The 24,993-nt window shown below is 37.3% G+C and overlaps 1 protein-coding gene across 1 annotated transcript in view; it reads right to left on the reverse strand.

Moving 5' to 3' along the window:
- The window catches only part of LOC129222160 (patanin-like phospholipase domain-containing protein atgl-1), a 98,598-nt gene that overhangs the window by 16,283 nt on the left and 57,322 nt on the right, over positions 1-24,993 (reverse strand). The window contains exons 5-7 of the mRNA XM_054856617.1: positions 15,962-16,079; positions 10,604-10,693; positions 4,793-4,928 (exon numbers count right to left, since the gene is read on the reverse strand). Of these exons, the coding sequence (XP_054712592.1) occupies positions 4,793-4,928; positions 10,604-10,693; positions 15,962-16,079 (344 nt within the window). The remainder of the gene's footprint in view (positions 1-4,792; positions 4,929-10,603; positions 10,694-15,961; positions 16,080-24,993) is intronic.

Genomic DNA, 24,993 nt, shown 5'->3' on the forward strand with positions numbered 1-24,993 from the left:
TAGTGCATGTTAAACCTTTAAAAACCAAATTTTTTTTAAAAAAAACTTTGATTTTTTACATAATTAATCACAGAAAAGTTTCTAATAAACTCATAAGCAAATGAATGCACAGATTTTTAGAGATGATTATAGTGATCGTTTAGCAAAAAACTTTTTTTTAATGAGTGCAAAAATAAAAAAGCCTTAGGAATTTTTAAAAAATTGAAATTTTCCTCAATTTTTTGAATTCAAAAAAAAGTAGGCAATATTTTTTAATTTTGAAAATAAATTATTGATAACGAAACAATTATGCATGTCATGGTTTCAAAGAAATATAAAATATACTTAAATTTAAAAAAAACTGCTGTATATTAAAATTGCTGTATTAAAACTGCCCTTAATTACGAATGAAAATCATACAACAGAAATCAGATTTGCGTTTGGTTTCAACATTAAAATGTTCACATCACGTTTCCGTTTCTTCGCGAATGTTTCGAATAAATAAATGATACGATCGATACGGTGCGACAAATGACTATAGGTGCTTTTCTCACTAAAACTATTATGTGATTACAGGACAGAATTAGTACGTCAATATTAGCAATGAGTGGACAAGTCCAAGTAAAAGTTTATTTATATCTAATACGTATGTACAGTAGGCGCCGCTTAATGTGATCACTTTGGGACAAATATAATTTGATAACAATAACCGACTGATAACAATAACCGAAAAGAATCCAGGAGACACAAAATAATGATTTTTTTCCAATTAAGGTGCATTTATTTTGGCAACCTCAAATTAAAATCACAATGACTCAACTAAACGCAGTTTTAAATTATAAATTATTTAAATTAACAGAATGGAAATATCTGAGTTATAAAACGTTAAAGCTAAGTTATGCAATATTTAATCACATAGTAATAGATGTAATAAAATATGACCGTTTTCCCTGACATTCGTAAACCAGTTTCAAAGCAACGTTCAGCTTTTCTATCTTTTCCAGCATGGTTTTGCTTGTTGTTTAAATTTTAATTTAACTTCGCTTTGTTTTCAATCTCGACGCAATTCTTTAATAGTTTACAAAGCAAGGGCAACAATGGAGGTCCTACATCAATGGCTGCAACATGTCCAGTGACTGAATTTTTTTAGATGCAAAAGAAATTTTTCTTAGGGGGAGTCTGTGGTCACTGGGGGCGAACTTTCTGTAGCTTCATTCCTAGAAAAATTTTGAGTTGCTATTGAAAACCACAAAACGCTGCACAGAAAGTTTGTCTCGTCAGGGTGTGTCTATGTATTTCTGTTAATTGAGGAATTAAAACGGGGAAAAATGGAAAGTTTATGAAAAAGTGATAACAATAAACGAAGACGCTGACTACAATATCCGACTTTTTTAATGTGTATTAACATACAAGTGTTCCGGGACTTCGAGATTCTGATAAGATTAAGTGAATGATAACATTAACCGTGATCACATTGAACGGCGCCTACTGTATAACTATTATGTTATTACAGGACAAAATTAGTACATCAATATTAGCAATGAGTGGACAAGTCCAAGTAAAAGTTTATTTATATCTAATATGTATGTATATATATACACATAAAATTTCATAAATCAACTTTCTGTTTATAATTTCGTAAGTTACAAAAAAGGGGGGGGGGGGCGATTTGAGGTCAAAATATTTTATTGAACTATTAAAAATATTAATATTTTATTGAATTATTAAAATATTAATATTTTATTGAACTAAAAATATTTTATTGAACTAAAAAGGGTGGGGGGCGATTTCCGTCAAAATATTTATTGAACATACCCAGTGTTGCCTGGGTCAGTAATGATATTGAGAAACAATTTATACTTTCCCTTATTTACTTTTAGCTGCGCCCAGAGCCTGATTACCGCAGGGGCCAGCGGGGCACAGGCCCCTCCTCCTAGGTTTCAGGGAGGTCCAAAATCCCTTTAATTTATCATGCTAATTAAAAAAAATAATGATTTCTGTGACATATTGAAGTTGTAAATGGCAACAGTTGGAGTTGTCAAATCTTAAGAATAAAGATGCTCGTGATGATTATTCAGTTGTATTTTTACTTGCTTATAAAACTGAACTTTTACTGTATTTAAAAAAATAAAAAACTGTTTTATTCAAGATGAAATACTAAGATGTACAAAATGAATGATTAATGGAAGGGAAAGACATAAAATAAAACAACAGGGTATGCACAGTATGTAGCAATAATAAAATGTTAAACTATAATAGTATGGTCTGCTAATTCTATATTGGCTACCAGTTTGTTTGGCACTCTTGGCTTCCTTAAGAGGTTTTCTATCTCCAGCTCGGTCACTTTCCTATGCCGGGCTGATGAGTGCTAATAAGCACGAAACTGCAGTTCTCGGCTGGAAATGACTGAGCTGGCGGTGTATTTCACGTATAATAGTACTGTGCATTATACAGTAACATATTTATTAGTACGCATGGAAGATTCACTCATATTTATTGTAGCGCTACCGTCGACGTTTTGTAGTTGTTCAAGCATCTCGAGAATGTTAGCTCAATCCCCCCCCCCCCTTTTTTTTAATCAGAAGCTTTCTTTTTCTTTCCATTTTCACAAAGTTTAGGTGAAGGTGCCACTAAGGTACCATTACATTTCATCAACTTAAATATTTCAAATGAAAAAACTTAAATAAATGAATGATGCTGAGTGACTAACAACGCGATGCGTAGACTAGTATGATGTGGAAACTTTCGCTGTAAGTGATGCCTAAAGGGATGTAATAGTATTCACGAATTAGTGCCTAATACCAGAGCCGATACTTCCTTCTAAAAAATTCGTATTATAGACCAAAAATTCGAGTTAGCTATAAAATTCGTAACTCGTGAAAAAATCGCGTTATACCGATTTCGCATGAGTCGTATCGCGTTGTAGCGGGAGTCGACTGTATATCATCATATATATTGGCGAATCCTGCTTTTAGTTAGTCGTGCCTTGGTCCCATTCGGACTTTTGATTACTAAGTTTGTATCAAGTTTTTTTTTTTTTTGCAACACACAATTTGAGCCCCTTACAAGTTGGGGGCCCTGAGCTCCACAACACTACTGTCTGGCCATCGATTACATGGAAACGCTAATATCCGGTTTATAGACGGACATGGACGTATCTATTACTTTATAGGGGTGTTAGTTGGTTTCTTTCATGCACTTTTGCCTCTCTATTATTTAGCCTAAGTTTTGTAAAAATGAAAATTTGCTCACAGCAACATTTTTTAAATCTAACGTACATTCGATCCATATTCTCGCGGCAAAAATGAACTGATTTATTTATTCACAACAAAGTTTTGAGCTTTTTGAGCAGTTTGCTGTTACGTTCCTGAACGAAATGAAAATAGTTTCTTTTCTTTTTGTTGTTTCCATGGTAACTATTTTTGTCTCCCCTCATTTTATTTTAGAGAATGCAATAAATGAACAAGGCACTAGTGACATCATAAAACGCGTGTATCAAAACCCCATCGTTATTTTCCCTTCTCCCCTGCTAGATTCATTCAGATGGAATCGTCTTTACTTGGCAGATTGCCAAACTGCATACAATCCATGGTCAAACAGTATGTTCAAGAAACCAACTTTCAGGATGTCAAGGTCTTCAGGAATAGTGGAGGAGCCGACGCATCCGCCATTTTGGAGCAAACATTGATCCAGTGCTTTCTATAGCGATAGCATTGCTGCTGATGTTTGCATCTCTTTAGCACGTGTTAATTGGAGTCAAATGGGTGGTTGTTCGACTGTTCATTGTGCAAACAGCTCAAAAAAAAAATAATTTGAATTTTGACCTCTTGAATTCAAATTATGTTTTTCGCTATCACGAGTGTGTGTGTGTGTGTGTGTTTGTGTGTAGGGGGTATGTGTATGTGTGTAGGGGTATGTGTATGTGTGTGTAGGCATGTGTGTTTGTGTCAGTGTGCAGGTATGAGTGTGTGGGAAGTTGTATGTATAAGAGTTTGTGTGTGGTGGGGAATGTGTATGTGTGTGTAGGCATATGTGTTTGTGTCTGTGTGCAGGCATGAGTGTGATGAGTGTGTGGGTAGTTGTGTGTAGGTGTATGTGTAGGTGTCTGTATGTATGCATGTGTGTATGTATGTGTTTGAGTGTGCGTTTTTGTGTGTATGTGTTTGTGTATGTGTGTAGGTGTATGTATTTGTGTGTGCGCGCGCGCGTGTGTGTGTGTAGCTGTGTATGTATGCGCGTGTGTGTAGAATATTGACGCAACCTGGAGACGGTTTTCGCTAGAGGAGCAGCATCGTGAGGAGCCGTTCGACGGTGATGCTGCAGAGGGTGCTGGCGGGAAAATAAAATGATAGCACGCCAAAAACAGTCAAGTGAGAACAATAAGCAATCGTGATTGCTCAAAAAAAAGAGAGGATTTTAGCTTTTCAGATTTCCAGCAGATGATGGATAAATAATAGCCCGCGAAGTGACTGGCAGCCTGGAAACGACGCCAACTGTTTCCGAAATGTTCGGTGAATGATCGCCAATAAAGGTAGCTTTCCCTGTTGAGCGCTTGCTCCAAAATGGCGGACGCGTCGGTTCCTCCACTACAGGGGCCTTAAGCATTGGTTTCCTAGGCGCGAATCGCCGACCTTCGAGCGACGCCGAGAGGAAAAGTTGATTCTTCTGCGCATGCGCGCCCGAGCTAAATCGACGTCGTGAGTGGCCACCCCGGAATCACTTGACTTTGATTTCAGCGTTACGCCGAGTAGCGACGCCAAAGCTCGGTGATTTCGCTCCTAGGAAACCAGGACTCTAGGAAAAGTATACTCACGCCGAGATGAAGACGTAGGCCACCTTGGCCGTCACGATGCTGGGCATGTTGACGTAGTAGAGCACCTTCATGGAGCGGTACTGGAACAGGCGGTAGCCCAGGCGCTGCCGGAAGTCGCCGATGGCCGACTCGATCTCTGCGGGAAACAGTTTCACTTCTGATTATTTTTCTCCAAAATAGGGTTACATTTTTTTAAAAACGAGCTTATGTGTGCATCACATGACTTCCTTTTACTCCAATTTAATGTCATTTCCTCATTATTGGCAGTTTTAATGTGATTCAATAGTTCACTCTCTAAATATCACCAACAGTGGCCAAATTGAAACCAGATTTCAATTAAAAAAAAAAAAATCGCCAAATGTTTCGCCAAGTTGGCAACAAAACTTGGCGACCAAAAACACTGGCTATATATCGCCAAGTGTTCGCCAAATTATAACACCACTTGAGTTTACATCGAAATTAACAATGATTTCCCCTCAAAAAGGGGGCAAAAGACCCCCTTTGGAGCATCCAAATGCAACCAAAAAAGAAGGTTCACAACTAGAGTCCACTAGGAGTCTACGTACCAAATTTCAACTTTCTAGGACATTCCGTTCTTGAGTTATGCGACATAAATACACGCACACGCACATACTCACATACATACGTACATACAGACGTCACGAGAAATCTCGCTGTAATCAACTCGGGGATCGTCAAAAAGGATATTTCGGGTGTCTGTACGTTCCTAGGCACATATCCACGTGTGGTCGAGTTGAAAAAAAAAACTCAACATTCATTCGGGGGTGAGCAAAATTTAAATTAAGGCGGATTTTTGAGTGAAATTTTTTTCGCGAATACAGTACTTCCTTTTTTGTAAAAGGAAGTAAAAATGACACACTATTAGCCTTGAAACGGAATTTACACGTTTTTGTTCGAAATGTCGGCAACCTTGGCGACATTTCGAACAAAAAGTGTAAATTCCGTTTCACATTTAGCAGTTTATAGTTTAGCAGTTACCGTCAACATTTAGCAGTTTATTGCAAAATTTGGCACCAAAAAATGACACCAACTTGGCAATATCTCTTAAATGTCTCGCCAATTCCATCAGCGCAATGTTAAATGGTGAATAGCAAGCAAAGTCAACATACGTGTTTTTGTTCGAAATGTCGCCAGCCTTGGCGACATTTCGAACAAAGGCGAGTAAATTCCGTTTCACATTTAGCAGTTACCGTCAACATTTAGCAGTTTATTGCAAAATTTGGCACCAAAAATGACAACTTGGCGATATCTCTGAAATGTCTCGCCAAGTCCATCCGCGCAATGTTAAATGGTGCATAGCAAGCAATGTCAACATACAGGTAAACCTACGGTAATTTTGAGCGAAAATGAATGGAATCAACGTCAAATTAAAGCAGATTAAAACAAATATAAACATAAAAATAATTACTATTTACAAAATTGGTAACGATATAGTTAATCTATGAGAGGTTGTGTATTTTATTGTTCATAATAATTTCACATAATGTATCCATAATTCATAGTTGTCTTTTAATGAAAAATGAAGTTTCTGAAAGGTTTATGAATTTCGTGTTTTTTATGCAACACTACACTACACCACTACACGTGGTTTAATAACCGTTTGGATGGGGCCCTAAAGAGAGCTCTGTTTTTTTTTTTTTTTTTTGAGCAATCAGGATTGCTTATTGCTTTTATTTGACTGTTTTTGGCGTCCTATCATTTTATTTTTGTATTATTACATAAATACACATACACACACATACACAAAGACATACTCAAACACATAAACACACGCATACACACAGACACCAACACATACGCACAGACACCAACACATACACACACAACTACCCACATACTCATGCCTGCACACAGACACAAACACATATGCCCCCACACACATACACATTCCCCCCCCCACACACACCTACACACATACACACAACTACCCACACACTCATACCTGCACACAAACACACATGCCTACACACATACCCCCCACACACATACACACACACACTCGTGATTGCGAAAAACATAATTTGAATTCAAGATGTCAAAATTCAAATTAATTTTTCTTTTTTATTTATTTATTTATTTATTTATTTTTTTTGAACCGGTCCGGAAGTCGAGCAACCCTTGATCCGGCGCCCCCAGAGGTATTGACTTGGAAGGGGATCGGGGAGGATTCCGTGACTATAAGCATATTTAAAGTGTCCCAGTCACCATTAGTGAACACGAACAATCTTCAATCGGCTAATCATTATAAAAATACTAGAAAGTCGCCCGTCAAGGTATGACGGGTGAAAATTGCTTCTACATTTGAACGAAGCCATTGCCTGTTTGGGGATAGTTTGACAGTTGAAATTGTAACCCTAACTCCAGTGGATGACTTCTAAACTCCGGTAGGTGGCGTTCATTGCTTTCGTTTCTTCATTCCCCTCAAATGAATCTTACCTGTAAAACAGACTTGTGGCACCAGCTAGTGAAGAGTCGGAATCGATCATTTTGCCCGCAAACCGAGTCGGAGTCTGTAATTTTGGGAGTCAAATTGAACGGAGTGGAATTGTTTTGGAAATAGAGAGAAATCATTCAAGAGTCGGAGTCTCATTTTGTTCGCAATTCCAGTGAGGTAATCGGGGTTGGAATCGCGGAGTTAAAGTTGAACCCTTCCAAAATCCAGGAGTCGGATTCGGAGTCAAAGTCTCAGTCATTTTTCCTCCGATTCTCAACTCTGAATGTTGATCCGTATAGCCTTACGCTTGATCAATAGTCGGATATTCGAATAATAAAACTTATCCTATTTTAACAGTTGGGAGATTTCCAAAAATTTTAGATTGGAAAATTTTTATCGGAAAATTTAAACGACCTACTTTTTTTCCGATGAAATGTAGCTCGGTAAATTTTCATCGGAAAATTTGATCGGTACGATCTCTTTTTCCGATGAAATGCAGCTCGGCAAATTTTCATCGGAAAACTTGATCGATACGATCTCTTTTTCCGATGAAATGTAGCTCGGTAAATTTTCATCGGAAAACTTGATCGATACGATCTCTTTTTCCGATGAAATGTAGCTCGGTAAATTTTCATCGGAAAACTTGATCGTTACGATCTCTTTTTCCGATGAAATGCTGCTCGGCAAATTTTCATCGGAAAATTTGATCGTTACGATCTCTTTTTCCGATGAAATGCAGCTCGGTAAATTTTCATCGTAAAATTTGATCGTTACGATCTTTTTTTGTGATGAAATGCAGCTCGGCAAATTTTCATCGGAAAATTTGATCGTACGGATATAGTTTTCCAATAAAAAACAGCTCATCGAAAACCGTTCTCGGATTCTGATCGCGACGATATCAGCGTGCATTACGCGATGAGTTTAGGAGGAGTCGATGATCGGCCGAGCAAAATCCGATGAGTTGATGCGACTTGGGAGTTAAGTGAGCGGATCGAGTTCAGCCTTGTCACGATAAAGCCTTTCCCTGCATGTCAAACATCACCAAAACATATTATCGAATGATCATGCCGTGGCGAGAGTTTTATTGTTGAAACTGGCGGGTTACTCGGTCATCAGCTATTGTGTATAAGAGGATATTTATACGTGCCCAAAATAAAACAAAATAAGTGGCAAATTTTGAAAATGGCTCGTTTTATCATACACCTTGATCGTTTAAGTGCTTAAATTTTTTGATCAGAATCGACTGCATGTTGAAAACAAACCCAGTTGAAAATTTGTCCGACTGTGGCGCTGCAAACTAAAATATTTAGTACCTCACTTTGCTTTATATTCTTCAACACGTATTTTATTATTTAAACAACGACTCCCTAATGCTAAATGCCTATCATCTGCCGGTACGCTATCAACGCCACCTGGCGGCAATACAGGCGTAGCGTTGATATGGCGATGAATTCAAACAATTCAAATCAGATTGCTCATTGGGTCATTTCAAAGTTTAAATTTAGAAATTAACCAATTGTGTTCTCCGCTATCTATTTATAATATTGTTAAAGGTTCCGATGCGATTTCCAACTTTCTTGAAAAGACGACCCAGTTCTTGAGAGAAACACAGGAGCTTTATTTACACTATGTACAGGAAAGATTGTTGACAACTGCTAAATGAATCATCAGCAATCAAGCAAATAACAATCAACACCGTAAACTCAACGGTTACACACGTATTTACAACCAAATACTCAAAACAACACAGCGAAATGCCTCGCAATAAACAGAACTAATACACTCTCAGTACAAATTCTCAATCGAGACTGACTCTTTATCATGCGTAACGGCTTTTTATAACATCGAAAGAGAACTCTCAAATATTCCAGAAAATCGTAGACTGTTCTACCTCTACCTTATTTCTTTCCATTCACAAATTTTATCATTCAGAAATGAGGGGCCCGTATTCTTCAGCCGAATGTATAGGGGCTGTGTATTCATTACAGGAAACTATTTACAGGTTACGTTACTAGAATAATTTTAGATGAAAGATAATTTAATAAACGCTAAATTTAACTAGATTACGACAAATTAATCACAAAAATAATTACTACTTACAGAATTTGTAATAATATCTTTTACTCCGATAGATGGCAGTAGCAAGTGCACCGACATTTACTGTGTCTCTGGCTGTCTGGATCTGTGTGACGCGCATAGCGCCTAGACCGCTCGGCCGATTTACATGAAATTCGCATAGTTAGTTCGTAGCATAGAGTTGAGCACCTCGAAGCGATTTTTCGAAAATTCGATTTTGTTCTTGTTCCATTCCAATTTTAAGAACATTTTCCCGAGCAAAATTATCATAAGATGGACGAGTAAATTACCAAGTTATCATAACGTGGAACCGTAACATATGCGAGCAAATAAACATAGCAAATTGTCGAGAAATTCATCATCCATTATTTGTAAACATACAGGCGAGCCAAATGATCTTTTAATATTTTACTACCGGCAAAGCCGTGCGGGTACCGCTAGTATTTAAATAAAAGGAGTTTTTATAGCACTACCAACACTGCGTAGCTGGTCAAAATATCCGCAGACCGACAGCTGATGGGACCGTTGCCAAACCGTGAATTGAGCCCATTACACTGCCGAAGGTGAGTTTTGGCGAACGGAACGAGCAGGGATCGGATCCCTTTCGTATACATAAAATCTATATATATAAAAATGAATGTTTGTCCGTATGTCATCCATGAACTCAAAAACTACCCGGCAGATTGGGCTGAAAATTTCACCGTTTGTTATTTTTGGTACTGGGAATGTTTATAGACCCGTTGGAAAAAAATCCGATCGATCGTTCCTTTTTTATTCCAATTTAAGTCACAATCCATTGGATAAATACGAATAAAATGCAGAAATTAATTCGCGTGAAAGATCTCATTGATAAGAAGTTAGCATTTTTCTTGAGTTTGAACAAATAAATTCTTTCTTATTGTTTTATGGCTTTTCATGCAACGGGGGGATTTAAAACTTTTTCTATTTGATATTTTTAGCGATGAATTGATCTTGCAAACTGCGTGAGTACAAAATTTGAGTAGAGTCACGGCTTCACTTAATACCTGGACCGATTATTATGAAAATTGCTATATATATGTATTTTTCCACGGAGAAGGTGCATAATAGGCTCATTGAAGCCACCAGGTGGCACTGCAGAGTAGCCACTTCTGCCCCGTTCAACCGATTGTCATGAAAATCAGTACAATGATGTATTTTTTTGTTGGCGTAGCAACGCGCGTCGGGTACAGCTAGTAAATGTATAAAGTGTGAAATGTATGAAAGACTTTAAGAGAAGAATTCGAGTGATTTCGACGTACCTTGGTCCATTTCCGGGGGCAGGAGCACATTCGGAGGGGCACACGTAGAGTGATTCGTGCTACCTCCGCATTCGGAACAAGGGTAGAGGCCTGTAAGGACAGAAACAGTTACGTCACATAGCAGACATTAAGAGAAAGAAAACATATAGAGTGTCCTGAAAAAGACTAAGTGTTTTCAAAAATTTACAACAGGACAACAGTAAATGATAAAAAAATAAATTCTTGCAGAAAATTTATGTGGTGGGCCGTAAATGTTTTCCCGTAGAGTTCCAAATTTTAGTTCAAAAATTTTTCAATAGATGGCGCTGCAGGTAGTAAACCTGTAAGTCAAAAGCAAAGACTTGAAATTCGCCGATTTTTCCTTTGATTACTTCATGTGATTGCAGCCGACGTCATTGCTGTCACGTGATCAGCCGACCGGTCGCTACTGGTCGTGCTCGTCGAACGTAAGCTAAGTGGATGGGGCCACCAAATAAATTTCGTCCCCAGCGCCTTCTAAAATCATAGTCGGGCCCTAGACTTGAGACTCGATATCAAAATATCTTTGCTATAGAATAAGTGGATGGGGCATCAAATAAATTTCGGCTTAGTGCCTTCTAAAATCATAGTCGGGCCCTGGACTTGAGACTCGATATCAAATTATCTTCACTATATAGAATAAGTGGATGGGGCACCAAATAAATTTCGTGCCCAGCGCCTTCTAAAGTCTTAGTCCAGCCCTGGACTTGAGACTCGATATGAAAATATCTTCGATATAGAATAAGTGGATGGGGCACCAAATAAATTTCGTGCCCAGTGCCTTCTAAAATCATAGTCGGGCCCTGGACTTGAGACTAGATAAGAAAATATCTTCGCTATAGAATAAGTGGATGGGGCACCAAATAAATTTCGCGCCCAGTGCCTTCTAAAATCATAGTCGGGCAGTGGACTTGAGACTCGATATCAAATTATCTTCACTATATAGAATAAGTGGATGGGGCACCAAATAAATTTCGCGCCCAGTGCCTTCTAAAATCATAGTCGGGCCCTGGACTTGAGACTCGATATGAAAATATCTTCGCTATAGAATAAGTGGATGGGGCACCAAATAAATTTCGTGCCCAGTGCCTTCTAAAATCATAGTCGGGCCCTGGACTTGAGACTCGATATCAAATTATCTTCACTATATAGAATAAGTGGATGGGGCACCAAATAAATTTCGTGCCCAGCGCCTTCTAAAGTCTTAGTCGGGCCCTGGACTTGAGACTCGATATAAAAATATCTTCGCTATAGAATAAGTGGATGGGGCACCAAATAAATTTCGCGCCCAGTGCCTTCTAAAATCATAGTCGGGCCCTGGACTTGAGACTCGATATCAAATTATCTTCACTATATAGAATAAGTGGATGGGGCACCAAATAAATTTCGCGCCCAGTGCCTTCTAAAATCATAGTCGGGCAGTGGACTTGAGACTCGATATCAAATTATCTTCACTATATAGAATAAGTGGATGGGGCACCAAATAAATTTCGCGCCCAGTGCCTTCTAAAATCATAGTCGGGCCCTGGACTTGAGACTCGATATCAAATTATCTTCACTATATAGAATAAGTGGATGGGGCACCAAATAAATTTCGCGCCCAGTGCCTTCTAAAATCATAGTCGGGCAGTGGACTTGAGACTCGATATCAAATTATCTTCACTATATAGAATAAGTGGATGGGGCACCAAATAAATTTCGCGCCCAGTGCCTTCTAAAATCATAGTCGGGCCCTGGACTTGAGACTCGATATGAAAATATCTTCGCTATAGAATAAGTGGATGGGGCACCAAATAAATTTCGTGCCCAGTGCCTTCTAAAATCATAGTCGGGCCCTGGACTTGAGACTCGATATGAAAATATCTTCGCTATAGAATAAGTGGATGGGGCACCAAATAAATTTCGCGCCCAGTGCCTTCTAAAATCATAGTCGGGCCCTGGACTTGAGACTCGATATCAAATTATCTTCACTATATAGAATAAGTGGATGGGGCACCAAATAAATTTCGCGCCCAGTGCCTTCTAAAATCATAGTCGGGCAGTGGACTTGAGACTCGATATCAAATTATCTTCACTATATAGAATAAGTGGATGGGGCACCAAATAAATTTCGCGCCCAGTGCCTTCTAAAATCATAGTCGGGCCCTGGACTTGAGACTCGATATCAAATTATCTTCACTATATAGAATAAGTGGATGGGGCACCAAATAAATTTCGCGCCCAGTGCCTTCTAAAATCATAGTCGGGCCCTGGACTTGAGACTCGATATCAAATTATCTTCACTATATAGAATAAGTGGATGGGGCACCAAATAAATTTCGCGCCCAGTGCCTTCTAAAATCATAGTCGGGCAGTGGACTTGAGACTCGATATCAAATTATCTTCACTATATAGAATAAGTGGATGGGGCACCAAATAAATTTCGCGCCCAGTGCCTTCTAAAATCATAGTCGGGCCCTGGACTTGAGACTCGATATCAAATTATCTTCACTATATAGAATAAGTGGATGGGGCACCAAATAAATTTCGCGCCCAGTGCCTTCTAAAATCATAGTCGGGCCCTGGACTTGAGACTCGATATCAAATTATCTTCACTATATAGAATAAGTGGATGGGGCACCAAATAAATTTCGCGCCCAGTGCCTTCTAAAATCATAGTCGGGCAGTGGACTTGAGACTCGATATCAAATTATCTTCACTATATAGAATAAGTGGATGGGGCACCAAATAAATTTCGCGCCCAGTGCCTTCTAAAATCATAGTCGGGCCCTGGACTTGAGACTCGATATGAAAATATCTTCGCTATAGAATAAGTGGATGGGGCACCAAATAAATTTCGTGCCCAGTGCCTTCTAAAATCATAGTCGGGCCCTGGACTTGAGACTCGATATCAAATTATCTTCCCTATATAGAATAAGTGGATGGGGCACCAAATAAATTTCGTGCCCAGCGCCTTCTAAAGTCTTAGTCGGGCCCTGGACTTGAAACTCGATATGAAAATATCTTCGCTATAGAATAAGTGGATGGGGCACCAAATAAATTTCGTGCCCAGTGCCTTCTAAAATCATAGTCCGGCCCTGGACTTGAGTCTCGATATGAAAATATCTTCGCTATAGAATAAGTGGATGGGGCACCAAATAAATTTCGCGCCCAGTGCCTTCTAAAATCATAGTCGGGCAGTGGACTTGAGACTCGATATCAAACTATCTTCACTATATAGAATAAGTGGATGGGGCACCAAATAAATTTCGCGCCCAGTGCCTTCTAAAATCATAGTCGGGAGAAGTGTTGAAGAGTAACTTCTCTACTTCTTTTTATTCATATTTTCCATAAATCAACTTAATTTTTGGAGAGAATTGAACTGGCCACATCCGCAACATACAAATATTTTATTTTCTACTCACTGATACATACAGGATGGGCAGCCCACTTGCCCTTTCTCCCGATAGCGGTCAAAAATGATGCCATAACTGCTATCCCGCTATTCGGTCAGGAATTTTTCAGGTCATCCCTTGACAACAGTCTATAGCCATATGACCGCAGGCGCTCTCTTGCATCTGCGCTAGAGCCGCTATATAGATAGACCGGCGCATCAGCTAAAGTTTAGCCATTTTGGATCGGATTTTTCATTGTTGCACTGCTTGGGTTACCACAGCAAAGTTTCGGATTTCGCGAAATCAGCTAAAAATAATATTTTATTTAACAAACAATTCACGTGCCGCAAATAATTGCTCACAGTGAACAATCGCCAAACGTGATACCTCGCCAGAAAGACAACCACTCAAACACGCGCTCCGATCCAAAATCGCTAATCTTAAGCTGATGCGTCGGCTCGTATATAGAGGGGCCTTAATCTGCGCAGTAGGCAATCGCGGGAAGCCCCATCACGCAATTATCCCAGTTATTAATCATTAGACCTAAAGCGGCTATATATACTGACCGACGCATCAGCTTAAGTTTAGCCCCATTTTGGATCAGATCTTTCATTGCAGAGCTAGGGTTACCACAGTAAAGTTTCGGGTTATGCCCATTGAGAAGGAATAGATGGAGAGAGTGCAACCCTACTATCCCGATACGGCAACAGTACCATGTGACTTGGGGAGCAATTTCGAGTTGACCCTAACCGCTGAAGAAGTTTTCATTAGCTGAAGCCATGCATGATAACAACCTTTAACTGTAGAAGGGAAAAAATTAGATTTATAGTAAGAGTGCAGTATTCTAGCATTGTAAACGGTGAGGAAAAAGCCACACCAAGAGGTCCAGTAACTTTTCCCTAGCGTGTACGAATGTTTTTTACTTCTAAATAAAGAAAAAATAACATTTATATGCATTTAACGAGTACATATTCCACAATTGCCTATAATTTTTAAATTTTTGTACTTATTTTATCTATAAATTTATAAAACATTGTATATCTTGAGTGCAAATAACATTTTAGTTCCACAAAAACACTTTTTACTAAACTAGTCATTATTTTAACGGCTCTTAAGCATTTTGTGTAGATTTGCTTTGTTGGCGAGTATCTTCTCGCCAAGCTCCCGTGAGCAGCAGATGCGCAAGAATAAAGATTTGCTATTTTTATGCTTCAATTTAAATATTAGTATGCCTGCGTATGAAATCATTTCAAAACATTGATTACAATACATATGAATCTATAAGTTTTCAGTCAATAACAGAACACTTTAAACTATGTGTACATGCCCGTCATTTCAGGGAATAAACATCAAAATATATGAAAAATGCAATTACATTATATTTTAAAATCCGGAAAGAAGTGGGGAGAGGGAGTTTGAATGATATGCCTGTATTTGTATCCGTTATTTATTTATTTATTTATTATTATGCGGTAAAGGAGTTGGAGCCAGAGTTGCTCTGATTTGTAGCCCCGACTTCAGAATAAGCGTCGTCGCGTCGTCTGAAAAATATTTAATGCCAAAAAAACCATTGCGTGCCAAAACGCGACAACTTCCCTGCCAAACAAGTCACCTGACCTGGGAAACATTGGTTCCCAAGTTTATTTCACTGAGACATTTGCTATGGCTCCCTCCATTTGTATTCCTTCTCGATTGTTGTGCCAAATTGGCCAAAAATAATATTTTACTTAATAAACAATTCACGTGCCGTTAATAATTGCTCGCAGTGAAAAATTACCAAACGCAACGCGATAACTCGCCAGAAAAGACAACCACGCAAACACGCGCTCCAATCCAAAATGGCTGATCTTAAGCTGATACGTCGGCTCGTATATATATAGGGCCTTTAATGGGATCCCTCTCAAGTGTTACGCTCCGCGTGAAACAAATAATTTCTTACAAGAATGAAGAGGAAGAAGCGGCTTACCTCTGTCCCTGAGAAAGCGCAGTCCGTCGTTGTATCCCCGGTGGCAGAACCCCTTCTGCAGGTCGGGAGTACCCGGGAACAGTACCCGAAACATCATGTACGCATTCTGTGCCGTCAGCTGTAACATGAATAGGGGAGAAGATTTTTGAATTCGCTTTTGAAAAACGTTTTGCAATCAAATATGGCTCACTGCAGAATGGTGCAGCCAGAACTGTTACCTTTACCCCTAGTCTCTGGGGGGGGGATGAAAAAGTTTGCATCTACCCCTAGTCTCTACGAGGAAATAAAACTGTTTGCATTAAACCCTAATCTCTGAGGGAGGGGGCGGGGGTTGGATTGTTTGCATTTACTATTAGTCTTGGCTGAAAGTAAAACATGATTTCATTTATTCCTAGTTTCTAGGGGAAAATGAAACTGTTTAGATTTACCCCCTAGTCTCTGGACTGTTTACATTTACCCTTGGTCTTGGGGTAAAGTGAAATATGATATTATTTACCCCTAGTCTCTGGGGGAAAAGGAAATCTGATTTCATCTACCCGTAGTCTTGGGGTAAAGTGAAATATGATATTATTTACCCCTAGTCTCTGGGTGGGAGAAGGAAACATGATTTCCTTTACCCCTGTTCTTGGAGAAAAGTGAAATATATAATTTACCTCTAGTCTCTGGGGGAAAAGAAAACATGATTTCATTTTTCCTAGTTTGGGGGAAAAGGAAACTGTTTACATCTACCCCCTAGTCTCTGGAAGCAGGGAATGAAACTGTTTACATTTACCCCCTAGTCTCTGGAAGAATGAATGAAACTGTTTTGGTTTATCAATGAAGTGTCAAAAGGTTACCTAAGAATAAGATGGACTGGTTCCTGTCATTTTCGGCTGTACAAGAGTAGAAAATGCTGCGTTTGTCCCGTGGTTAGATGTTACGGGGTTGCCCCCTCCCAAATGAACCCGAACCATAGCCATGAAAGTTCCAGTTTGGTTATCAATATCTATAAGATCAATTGAACAAATGAAATAGAATTTAAATGGTTCTTGCTCTTTCTTTCTGACAGAAAAGAAAGGAAAAGAATAAAAAAATTTATTTGAATTTTGACATCTTGAATTCAAATTATACAGTTGGCTCTCTGTTTAACGACTTTCAAGGGACCACAAAAAATCGTCCTTAAGGGTGCTCTTCACTGAGAGTCTGAAAGGTTCGGATCTAATGTTAACCTACGGGGAAAGTTGGAGCTTGTTTTATAAATTCCTGTAAAGTTTTCGGATCCGTTTTTTTTTCTGAGTATTTTTCAAGACCATGTCTGTTTCTTTTAGTTTTTACTTTTTTGATGTGTCCATTCTCCGATTTTTTAAAATTCGAGAAAAAATGAATTTCTTCGAAAACGAGGTACTGTTGGACATTTCGCTCTGTAAAACATCTGCAACTCGTGCTATCGAAATTTTGAGAACGCCCTGACACGCAAAATATTTCCAGCTCTCTTTTGAGATCTTGTTTGAAATAATGCGACCATTTTTTAAACAAATATCATGTTCTAACTATTGAAAAAAATTTCAAAATACGTTCACTTTTTGCATTTGCCACGCCCTAGAATAGTTACCTCCCCTTTTTGAGGGGTAAAAGCTAATGGGGTGTAAGATTTATTACCCTCTCATTAGTTCCCCTCAATGACCTCCGCTGGACGTCCTTTCTTCTTTCCTCTTTTCCTAAGGCTTTCGTGAAGAATCAAGTGCTTTTGAAAGTGAATCCATGTAGATGCGTGCTATTAGCTGTTAAATTCGCAACATCTGCTTTTTTTCAAATTTGTGGTTTGAAAAGAAATAGATTTGAAAGGAATATTTCTGAGTCAAATTGTTTATTTACAATATAATGAACATTGTTACAATGCTGTCGAATGCGAAAAGTTGACATTTTTCCCTTCCAGTAGAAAAATATTTTTATATATAGATCAAATCGTATTCCAGATACTGGGTATTTTGCATCGTTTTACATGTGTTTTATGTTACTACAAATGGTACACACATAAAGTGCTTTCCACAGCTCAACAAACATTTTTGAAAATTATTTGTGTCTTTAAGAGCCAGACTCGTCAAATTTCTTTAGAAGGTTTGGGAGGTGGAAAATTCAATAGCGGAAAATATTCCGTACACCAACATACTCATTAAATACATAGAAAATCATGAAAAATATATTAGCAATTTAATATGATTCAGTTAATGTAAAAAACACACCGTGGTAGAATTACTAAGCATTGTATGTATTAGTTTTAATGACGTTTTCAGCCTTATGTTGCCGACAAAGCTAACTAAAATGTGAACAATATAGAATGGGGGTTACAAGTTTTCACTGTTTTCTATTTTCATTCTCAGAAGCTAGATCAACATTTTAATACAATGTAGAAAAAATTAATTACAGGCATAAAGGTTTTCAGGTCACATAAGCACCCCCCCCCCTTAAAAAAACATCATTAAAGATCGTCTTAAATTTCGTTTTTATGGCTTTAATTTCAAAAAATTTCGGGAAGGGAGTTTGTGAAAAGTCCTTCTTTGACCATAAAAAAAAAAAAAAAAAAAGTCGTCTAAAATTGCATTTTTGGATTTCAAAAACCTGCATGTCCCCAACGTTAATAAAGATGGCCTACAATCATGTTTATAACACTTTAAAAATTTTGCCTCCCCCCCCCCCCCAACTATTTCGAAAAATTCCGGGGAAAGCTTCCGAACTCCCCGTTTCCTAACAGAATTGAAGAACCTGAAATTGTGTTTTTGGCGTTTCAAGTTCAAAAATTTGCTGGTGGAAGATCACAGGACCTCTTACTTACTTCCAAATACTACCAGAGATCGTCTAAAAGTGCATTTTGAAAATTTTTATTTTCGAGAAAATTAAAAGGCATAGCCCCCAAACAGAGTGCTTGGGAAAATAGGGAGTATTTCTGAGTAAATAGTATGCTTACGATAAAGATCATGTTAATTAAATACAGAAATGGTTCCCTCTTCTAAACAAGAAGCTAAATCCTTTCTCTCGCTGTATTTACATATTACTAGGAGTCAATAGAATAGAAAATGTGGGATCTCAAAAAAGATTTTTGTTCTATACGAATGAAAATTACTTGATAATCATTGGATTAGAACATTCATTTTATTCTGTGACTGAAGACAGGATACGATAATTTTTCGGCACAGAAGTGCGTAACACAGAACTTAAAAGAAAAAGTTTGTCTTGTTTGTTTTTTTTTTTAATTGTGAACCCTTACTTGTACCTATAATTGCTTTCCTAAATGTAAGCTGTTCATTTTCATTTTTGTTTCAACTTTATGTATTTCCTGCAAATCTGTTTCTTGCCCTTTTTTTTATTTTTTATTATTGATTCATTAAATGCAAGATGCATGAAAACGAGGCAGAGCGATAAAAACTTTAAAATCTGGCAGAGCGAGGCGTTGAGATTTTTTTCATCTAAGTATTTCGAGATTGTTTTTTTCAGGCAGATATACATGTAGGTAATATTTTCGTGCCTTCTGAGAAAAAGGACAACCCTTAATATTTATTATGACAACTAACGAGGATCAGACACCAACAAGACTCATTAGAAAATTTTAATAAAAACTCAATGTGTTGAAGTAGAAGCACTATATACACTATATGACCAAAAGCATTGGGACACTTTCAAAAATTCACATGTTTAGGGATTTCTCGAGAAATAATAGACCAATTGCTCTATAATTTGTTTCGCATAAAATGTATACTCTAGTTGTCATTTTCCAATAAAAATTAAGTCTGCTATTCATTTAGGGGACCGATAACAAATTGAGTAAAAAAGTTTTTTGATAATTTTTCATTGCAAATTGCTGGGAATAAGCTATAATTTTCAGAAATGAGTTAAAAATCTATCAAAAACTTATTTTTATATTTTTGTGAAAGTATCTCTTATACCCATGGAAATATAAGCATTTCTTTGAAAAATGCAAAATTTTTTTGAAGGTTTTCGCCTTATATTACGCAGAGTATTTCGTCAAACGTTACTAAACTTTTAAAATATTTGACAGCATTTTAGAGAAACATAATAATAAAATTTGAAGTTAAAATATTGAAAATTTGTTGAAATATGAACAGTTAAAGCTATTAATTTTTCACTGCGCAGACACGAAAGATAGCAATTTATAACGTTCATAATTCAAAGCTCAGATACATCCTACAATCCATGAAAAAAATTCCACCGCAATTTCTTTAAATTTTAAAAAGTTATCAGCAATCTAATGAGCCGAATTTCTATAATTCTAGGATAGGCGACGAATGGTAAGGAATTGTTAGCAAACTGTCAACACTTTCCTGCCATCGTTATAGAGTGATTCATGATAAGAACAGATTATTTGTTGCTGGTCCCCTAAATGAATATCAGACTTAATTGTTATTGGATTTGACGTCTGGAGTATACTTTTCATGAGAAAAAAATTACAGAGCAGAGAGCAATTGGTCTTTTATTTTTTGAGAAATCAGTAAAATTGTGAATTTTTGAAAGTGTCCCAATACTTTTGGTCATATAATGCATGTAATATCTCATGTATTTTGCCGAATTTACTAACTGGGAATCTGAGACTCTAAAAGTGCTAGGTTTAGTTTTATTGCAAAATTTCAACGCAAGATAGTTTACAAACATTGAGAGTGGGGGAAGGAGTGATTTTTGCCTTTGAGCTTGGAGCAGGGTGAGCACCCTTGCATACAAAGATCAGAGAAAAATCTTTAATTTTTCAAATTCAGGAAATCCTTATCCGTAGCCGTCCGCGACTTTGCCGTTGTTATGCTCAATTTGAAAGAACTTTCACCATAACAACCCCTTGAGAAATGCTATCGTAGCCTTCTCATCTGCATATAGTACTTAGATAAATAAATAAATATTTTTTCAAAAAGAAAAGGATTCAAAGATAAAGATTAGGGGAATTTTCTGGTCACCAGTGGTGAGAAAAGGCATTTATAGTAGCCACATTTTTTTTCTAGTCGCCACTACATTTGTAAAACAGGTAACTAACCAACAAAGTAGTATTTAATTTAGCACTAAAATATAAATATTATCAGTTCAAATAAAGGTTAATGTAAGTAATTAGTGGCATTAATGTTTATTGTACAATCAAGTATTAACTATGCAAAGAGGATCTAGTTTCATTTTTAAGAATGTTTTCTGCTAACTCGGATGGGGTTGGGGAAAGTGGCAAACAGGCAGAGGAAGTGAAGGAATTTCGCCAACCGATAACTAGTTAGTCCCCACTTTTATTCGGCACTCGATTTTTCAGATTTATTAAGTAGGATCATCCATTTTTAAAGAATATTTTTTTGTTAGAATTTGGAGTTCATTTCGTTAAAATTCAGTGTGGTCATGTAGGCTATCTTTTTTTCCCTTCCTTTTTTGATATTATCAATTTTCAATAACGAACATTTTTCTAAGAATAAAACGAATTTATAAATTTATTTATTGCAAATATTCATTCATTCGTTAATTTTTCCTAGATGAGATCAGGAACCGTATTAATGGGGAAAAAAATCTTCGTTTCAAAAATTAATTTTAGTGCGAATGCAAATAAATTAATATCACAAGCGGGATTGCAAAATGCCGCGCCTTTTACACTGAGTAATTTTTCTTTTACCTATGTAGTCAAGACTCAAGAGGGAAAGAACTAGAATTTCCTTGGAAGGGTCTGTAAAAAGCTGCGGTTTCATTTCGCCGTCAGCTATTACCTCCTTCGACTACTCTGCACAGCAGGGGAGCGTCCGGTCTGTCCCCCTGCAAAATGTGACAGGTCACATGATCCACACTTTCATCGGCCACCGCTCGTTCTATTGGTTGTTGAAGTGTCAATCACTTCACTGATGAACATTGCTTTCGTTTAAAGAAAAAGCCCATTTTCAAGCGAGATCGTTTTTCTTCCCCACTGAAGAGCAGCCTTAAGGCTCTTCTATACCGTCCATCTTGGTTTTCGACGCTAATGCTTTCTCTACGGGAAAATCTGCTACCTATACAAAGCATAACACGAGAAATTACTGGAATATTTTCATGCGGTTTGTTTTAAACGATGGCTATGACTTAGAACTAGAGATGCTCTTTTTTATTTTTTCTGTAGTTATTTTGAAATTTTTTTAATAACATTTTAAAACTTTAAACGACTATTTTCCCACGTTTGAAAAATGATATGGAAAAACGGAAAAAGGAGCGCAAGAGATTGAACATTTCTCTTTAAAAACATATTTTGAGTTTGTTTCTGAGACATTTTGTTCTATTGATATTCTCCACGGAGTAAAGCCTTATTTTCGAAAAATTGAGAAAAACTGCGAAAAACACGCCTTCCACCAGACCACACCCATTTCCCCCCCCCCCACACCCCACTTTGAGGGACCACTTTCTCTTCTCCCCCAGGGTCTTTGGCTGCTTCTCCGCTTTTCCCCTCTGCCTCGCCACAGGCCTCGCCAGGCAATAAACTGGATCCCTACTAATGACCATTCATTCTTTGTCGTTTTTTGTATCTATGTGACTCGACGGTGACATCCGTTCTAAAAAGAAAACGCATTTTTTTTTTCTTTTTTCGAGTTCCTCGATAAGTTTTTGAAATTATTTAGGTGATATATTTTTCAATGCTGTTTTAATATAAGTACACCGTTTGAGTGTAGAAGTTATTTTGTTTAAAGAATCTGTGTAAATTACTGCATCTTATAATGGGAAAAAATGTGAGTCTTCTCGTTTGAAGATTCATATACATATTTCAAGAATTGTCATTGCTTGAACTTTTGTCTTAATCATTTGCGCATAACCAAGATCAAAGAGCTCTACTCAGGTCCGCGCCAAGCCTGATCAACGCCGTTGTGCAAATGTCTTTTGAGCGCCTTTATGCAGTGGCGTTCGGCGAAAATATGGTTAACAGCTGGATTGACGTTTTGTAGACCAATATGACGTAGAAAAAAATACGTTTGTCATTTAATTGATTTTGAAAAAAATGTGTATTTAATTTTGGATTACAGTGCACGTGTGTGATTAAAGTTTCACTTCATATCTCGAACTTATTTCGAGTTCAGTAGCTCCTCTGATATGCTAATGCGTTTAGGAAAAAGAAAATATTTTAAATATTAACAATTCTAAAATACGGAAGGCATTGAATATGATATCTAAAACAAATACATTGTCCAAAGCTCTTTTTCTGACACACAAATAGTTTTAAAAAAAAGGAGGGGGAGAGGAATCGAGTAATTATGGTCAAGTCGTTACTTTTTGGAACTAAAAAGTTAGCCAAAATTGTAGTCTACAATATACAAATATTACGCACAAGTAAAATATATGCAAATACACTTACCATAATTTTTATGTATGATAAAATGAAATAGTCGAATTTCCGCGAGCAATAATTTAAAATCAAAAAGAGACATATTGCACAAATTATAGTACAACATATTCTCCTCAAGATCCAAAATGAAGAATAGAAAATTTCTCGCGCCTCATATGTTCAGCTTCGTGTACTATTAACCCTAAACAGCATTCACGCCTCCACACGAAGAAGAAAAATGCTGATGTATGCATTGACTAGCATCACGTGATTTCAGTGTAAAAGATTGCACTCTTGAAAAGCATGTTTAGACACACAACATGGCATTAATTTTTCATTTTAGATAGGCAGCGAGAGGATTGCTTGTTTCAGTGAGCAGTGTAATTTCTCCGCCACCATAGGATATATAATCAGGGCCTGATGAACTCACGGTCTGGTAGGTCCATGGACCTGGGCACCACAATTTTAGGAGCACCAAAATGGGGGTAAATTTCTTTATTTCTTCCCGTTTTTGAAAACTTCCACACAAAAAAATTGCAGATATTCCTGTGAGAGGGGGCACCAAATTTTGCCAGGGCCTGGGCATCACTTTGGGCTGAGCGGGCCCTGTTGGATACTGGATATAATGAAAAGTTCTTTTTTTTCCTTCTTTGGTTGGAGAGATTCCCCCCATTTGGAACATTTTTGATTGGCAGTGAAAGGCGCCGTTTTGACTCTGGCGCCGTAGTGCGCCTCACGACCTCGCACATAAGGACGGCGCGACCATGGATCTACTCTCTTAATTCACAATGGTTTTTTCGAACTCTTTAATGTTTCATTTTAGATAAAGGTTTTTCTTTTTATTATTTTTTTTATTTACAATATCAATTTATCAGTCATTATTATTGTGTGAAAAAAAAGGAAAGAAGGAGACTGCGAACAAGAAAGTTCACTATGGTAATACTCTCATCAGCCAGTATCTATCTTTTTTCCAGATAATTGTTTTTTTAAATTTTCATATTATTTTGTGTTCCTCCTATACTCAAAATGGAAAGGGATCACATTTGATTAATCCAATATATATATATATATATATATATATATATATATATATATATATATATATATATATATATATATATATATATATATATATATATATATATATATATATATATATATATATACATACACAATTTCATGCATTTTTTCCTCCCCTGTGACTTTAGAGCCACAGGTGAAAGTATTTTTTCGAAGAATCAGCAAAGTCAGCACCTCGTATCAAAATGCTTCTCCTTTAAAGATTGTACATATTTCAATAATTATCATTACTTTTATTTTCGTCTTGATCATTTGCGCATGCTCACAATCAAAGAACTCTATTCACAATTTACAATGCATTTTCCAAACTCTTTTCAGGTTACATAAAGTTTATTTTTGCAATGCGAATTTGTCAATCATCGTGACTGCATGAAAAAGAAATGAGACTGCGAACATGAAAGCTCAGTACGGTGATACTGTCATCAGCAAGTATGATTTAGTACATCAACAGGGGCGGATCAAGAAATTTTTGTAAGGGGGGGTCAAGTTTCAATGGATATCGTTATTATTCCTACGTAAAAAAGTAGCAGTTAATCAGGGTTGCCCATCATTCCATGCAGGAGAGCGTACTGCCTCATATGCTACGAAGCACTCCCCTCCCCCCCATGTCAAAACCCATTCAAATTACCTCCCCTCCCCCTAAATTTTCAATGCCACAGCC

The sequence above is a fragment of the Uloborus diversus genome, chromosome 5 (genome assembly GCF_026930045.1).
Source record: "Uloborus diversus isolate 005 chromosome 5, Udiv.v.3.1, whole genome shotgun sequence".
Lineage (NCBI taxonomy): Eukaryota > Metazoa > Arthropoda > Arachnida > Araneae > Uloboridae > Uloborus > Uloborus diversus.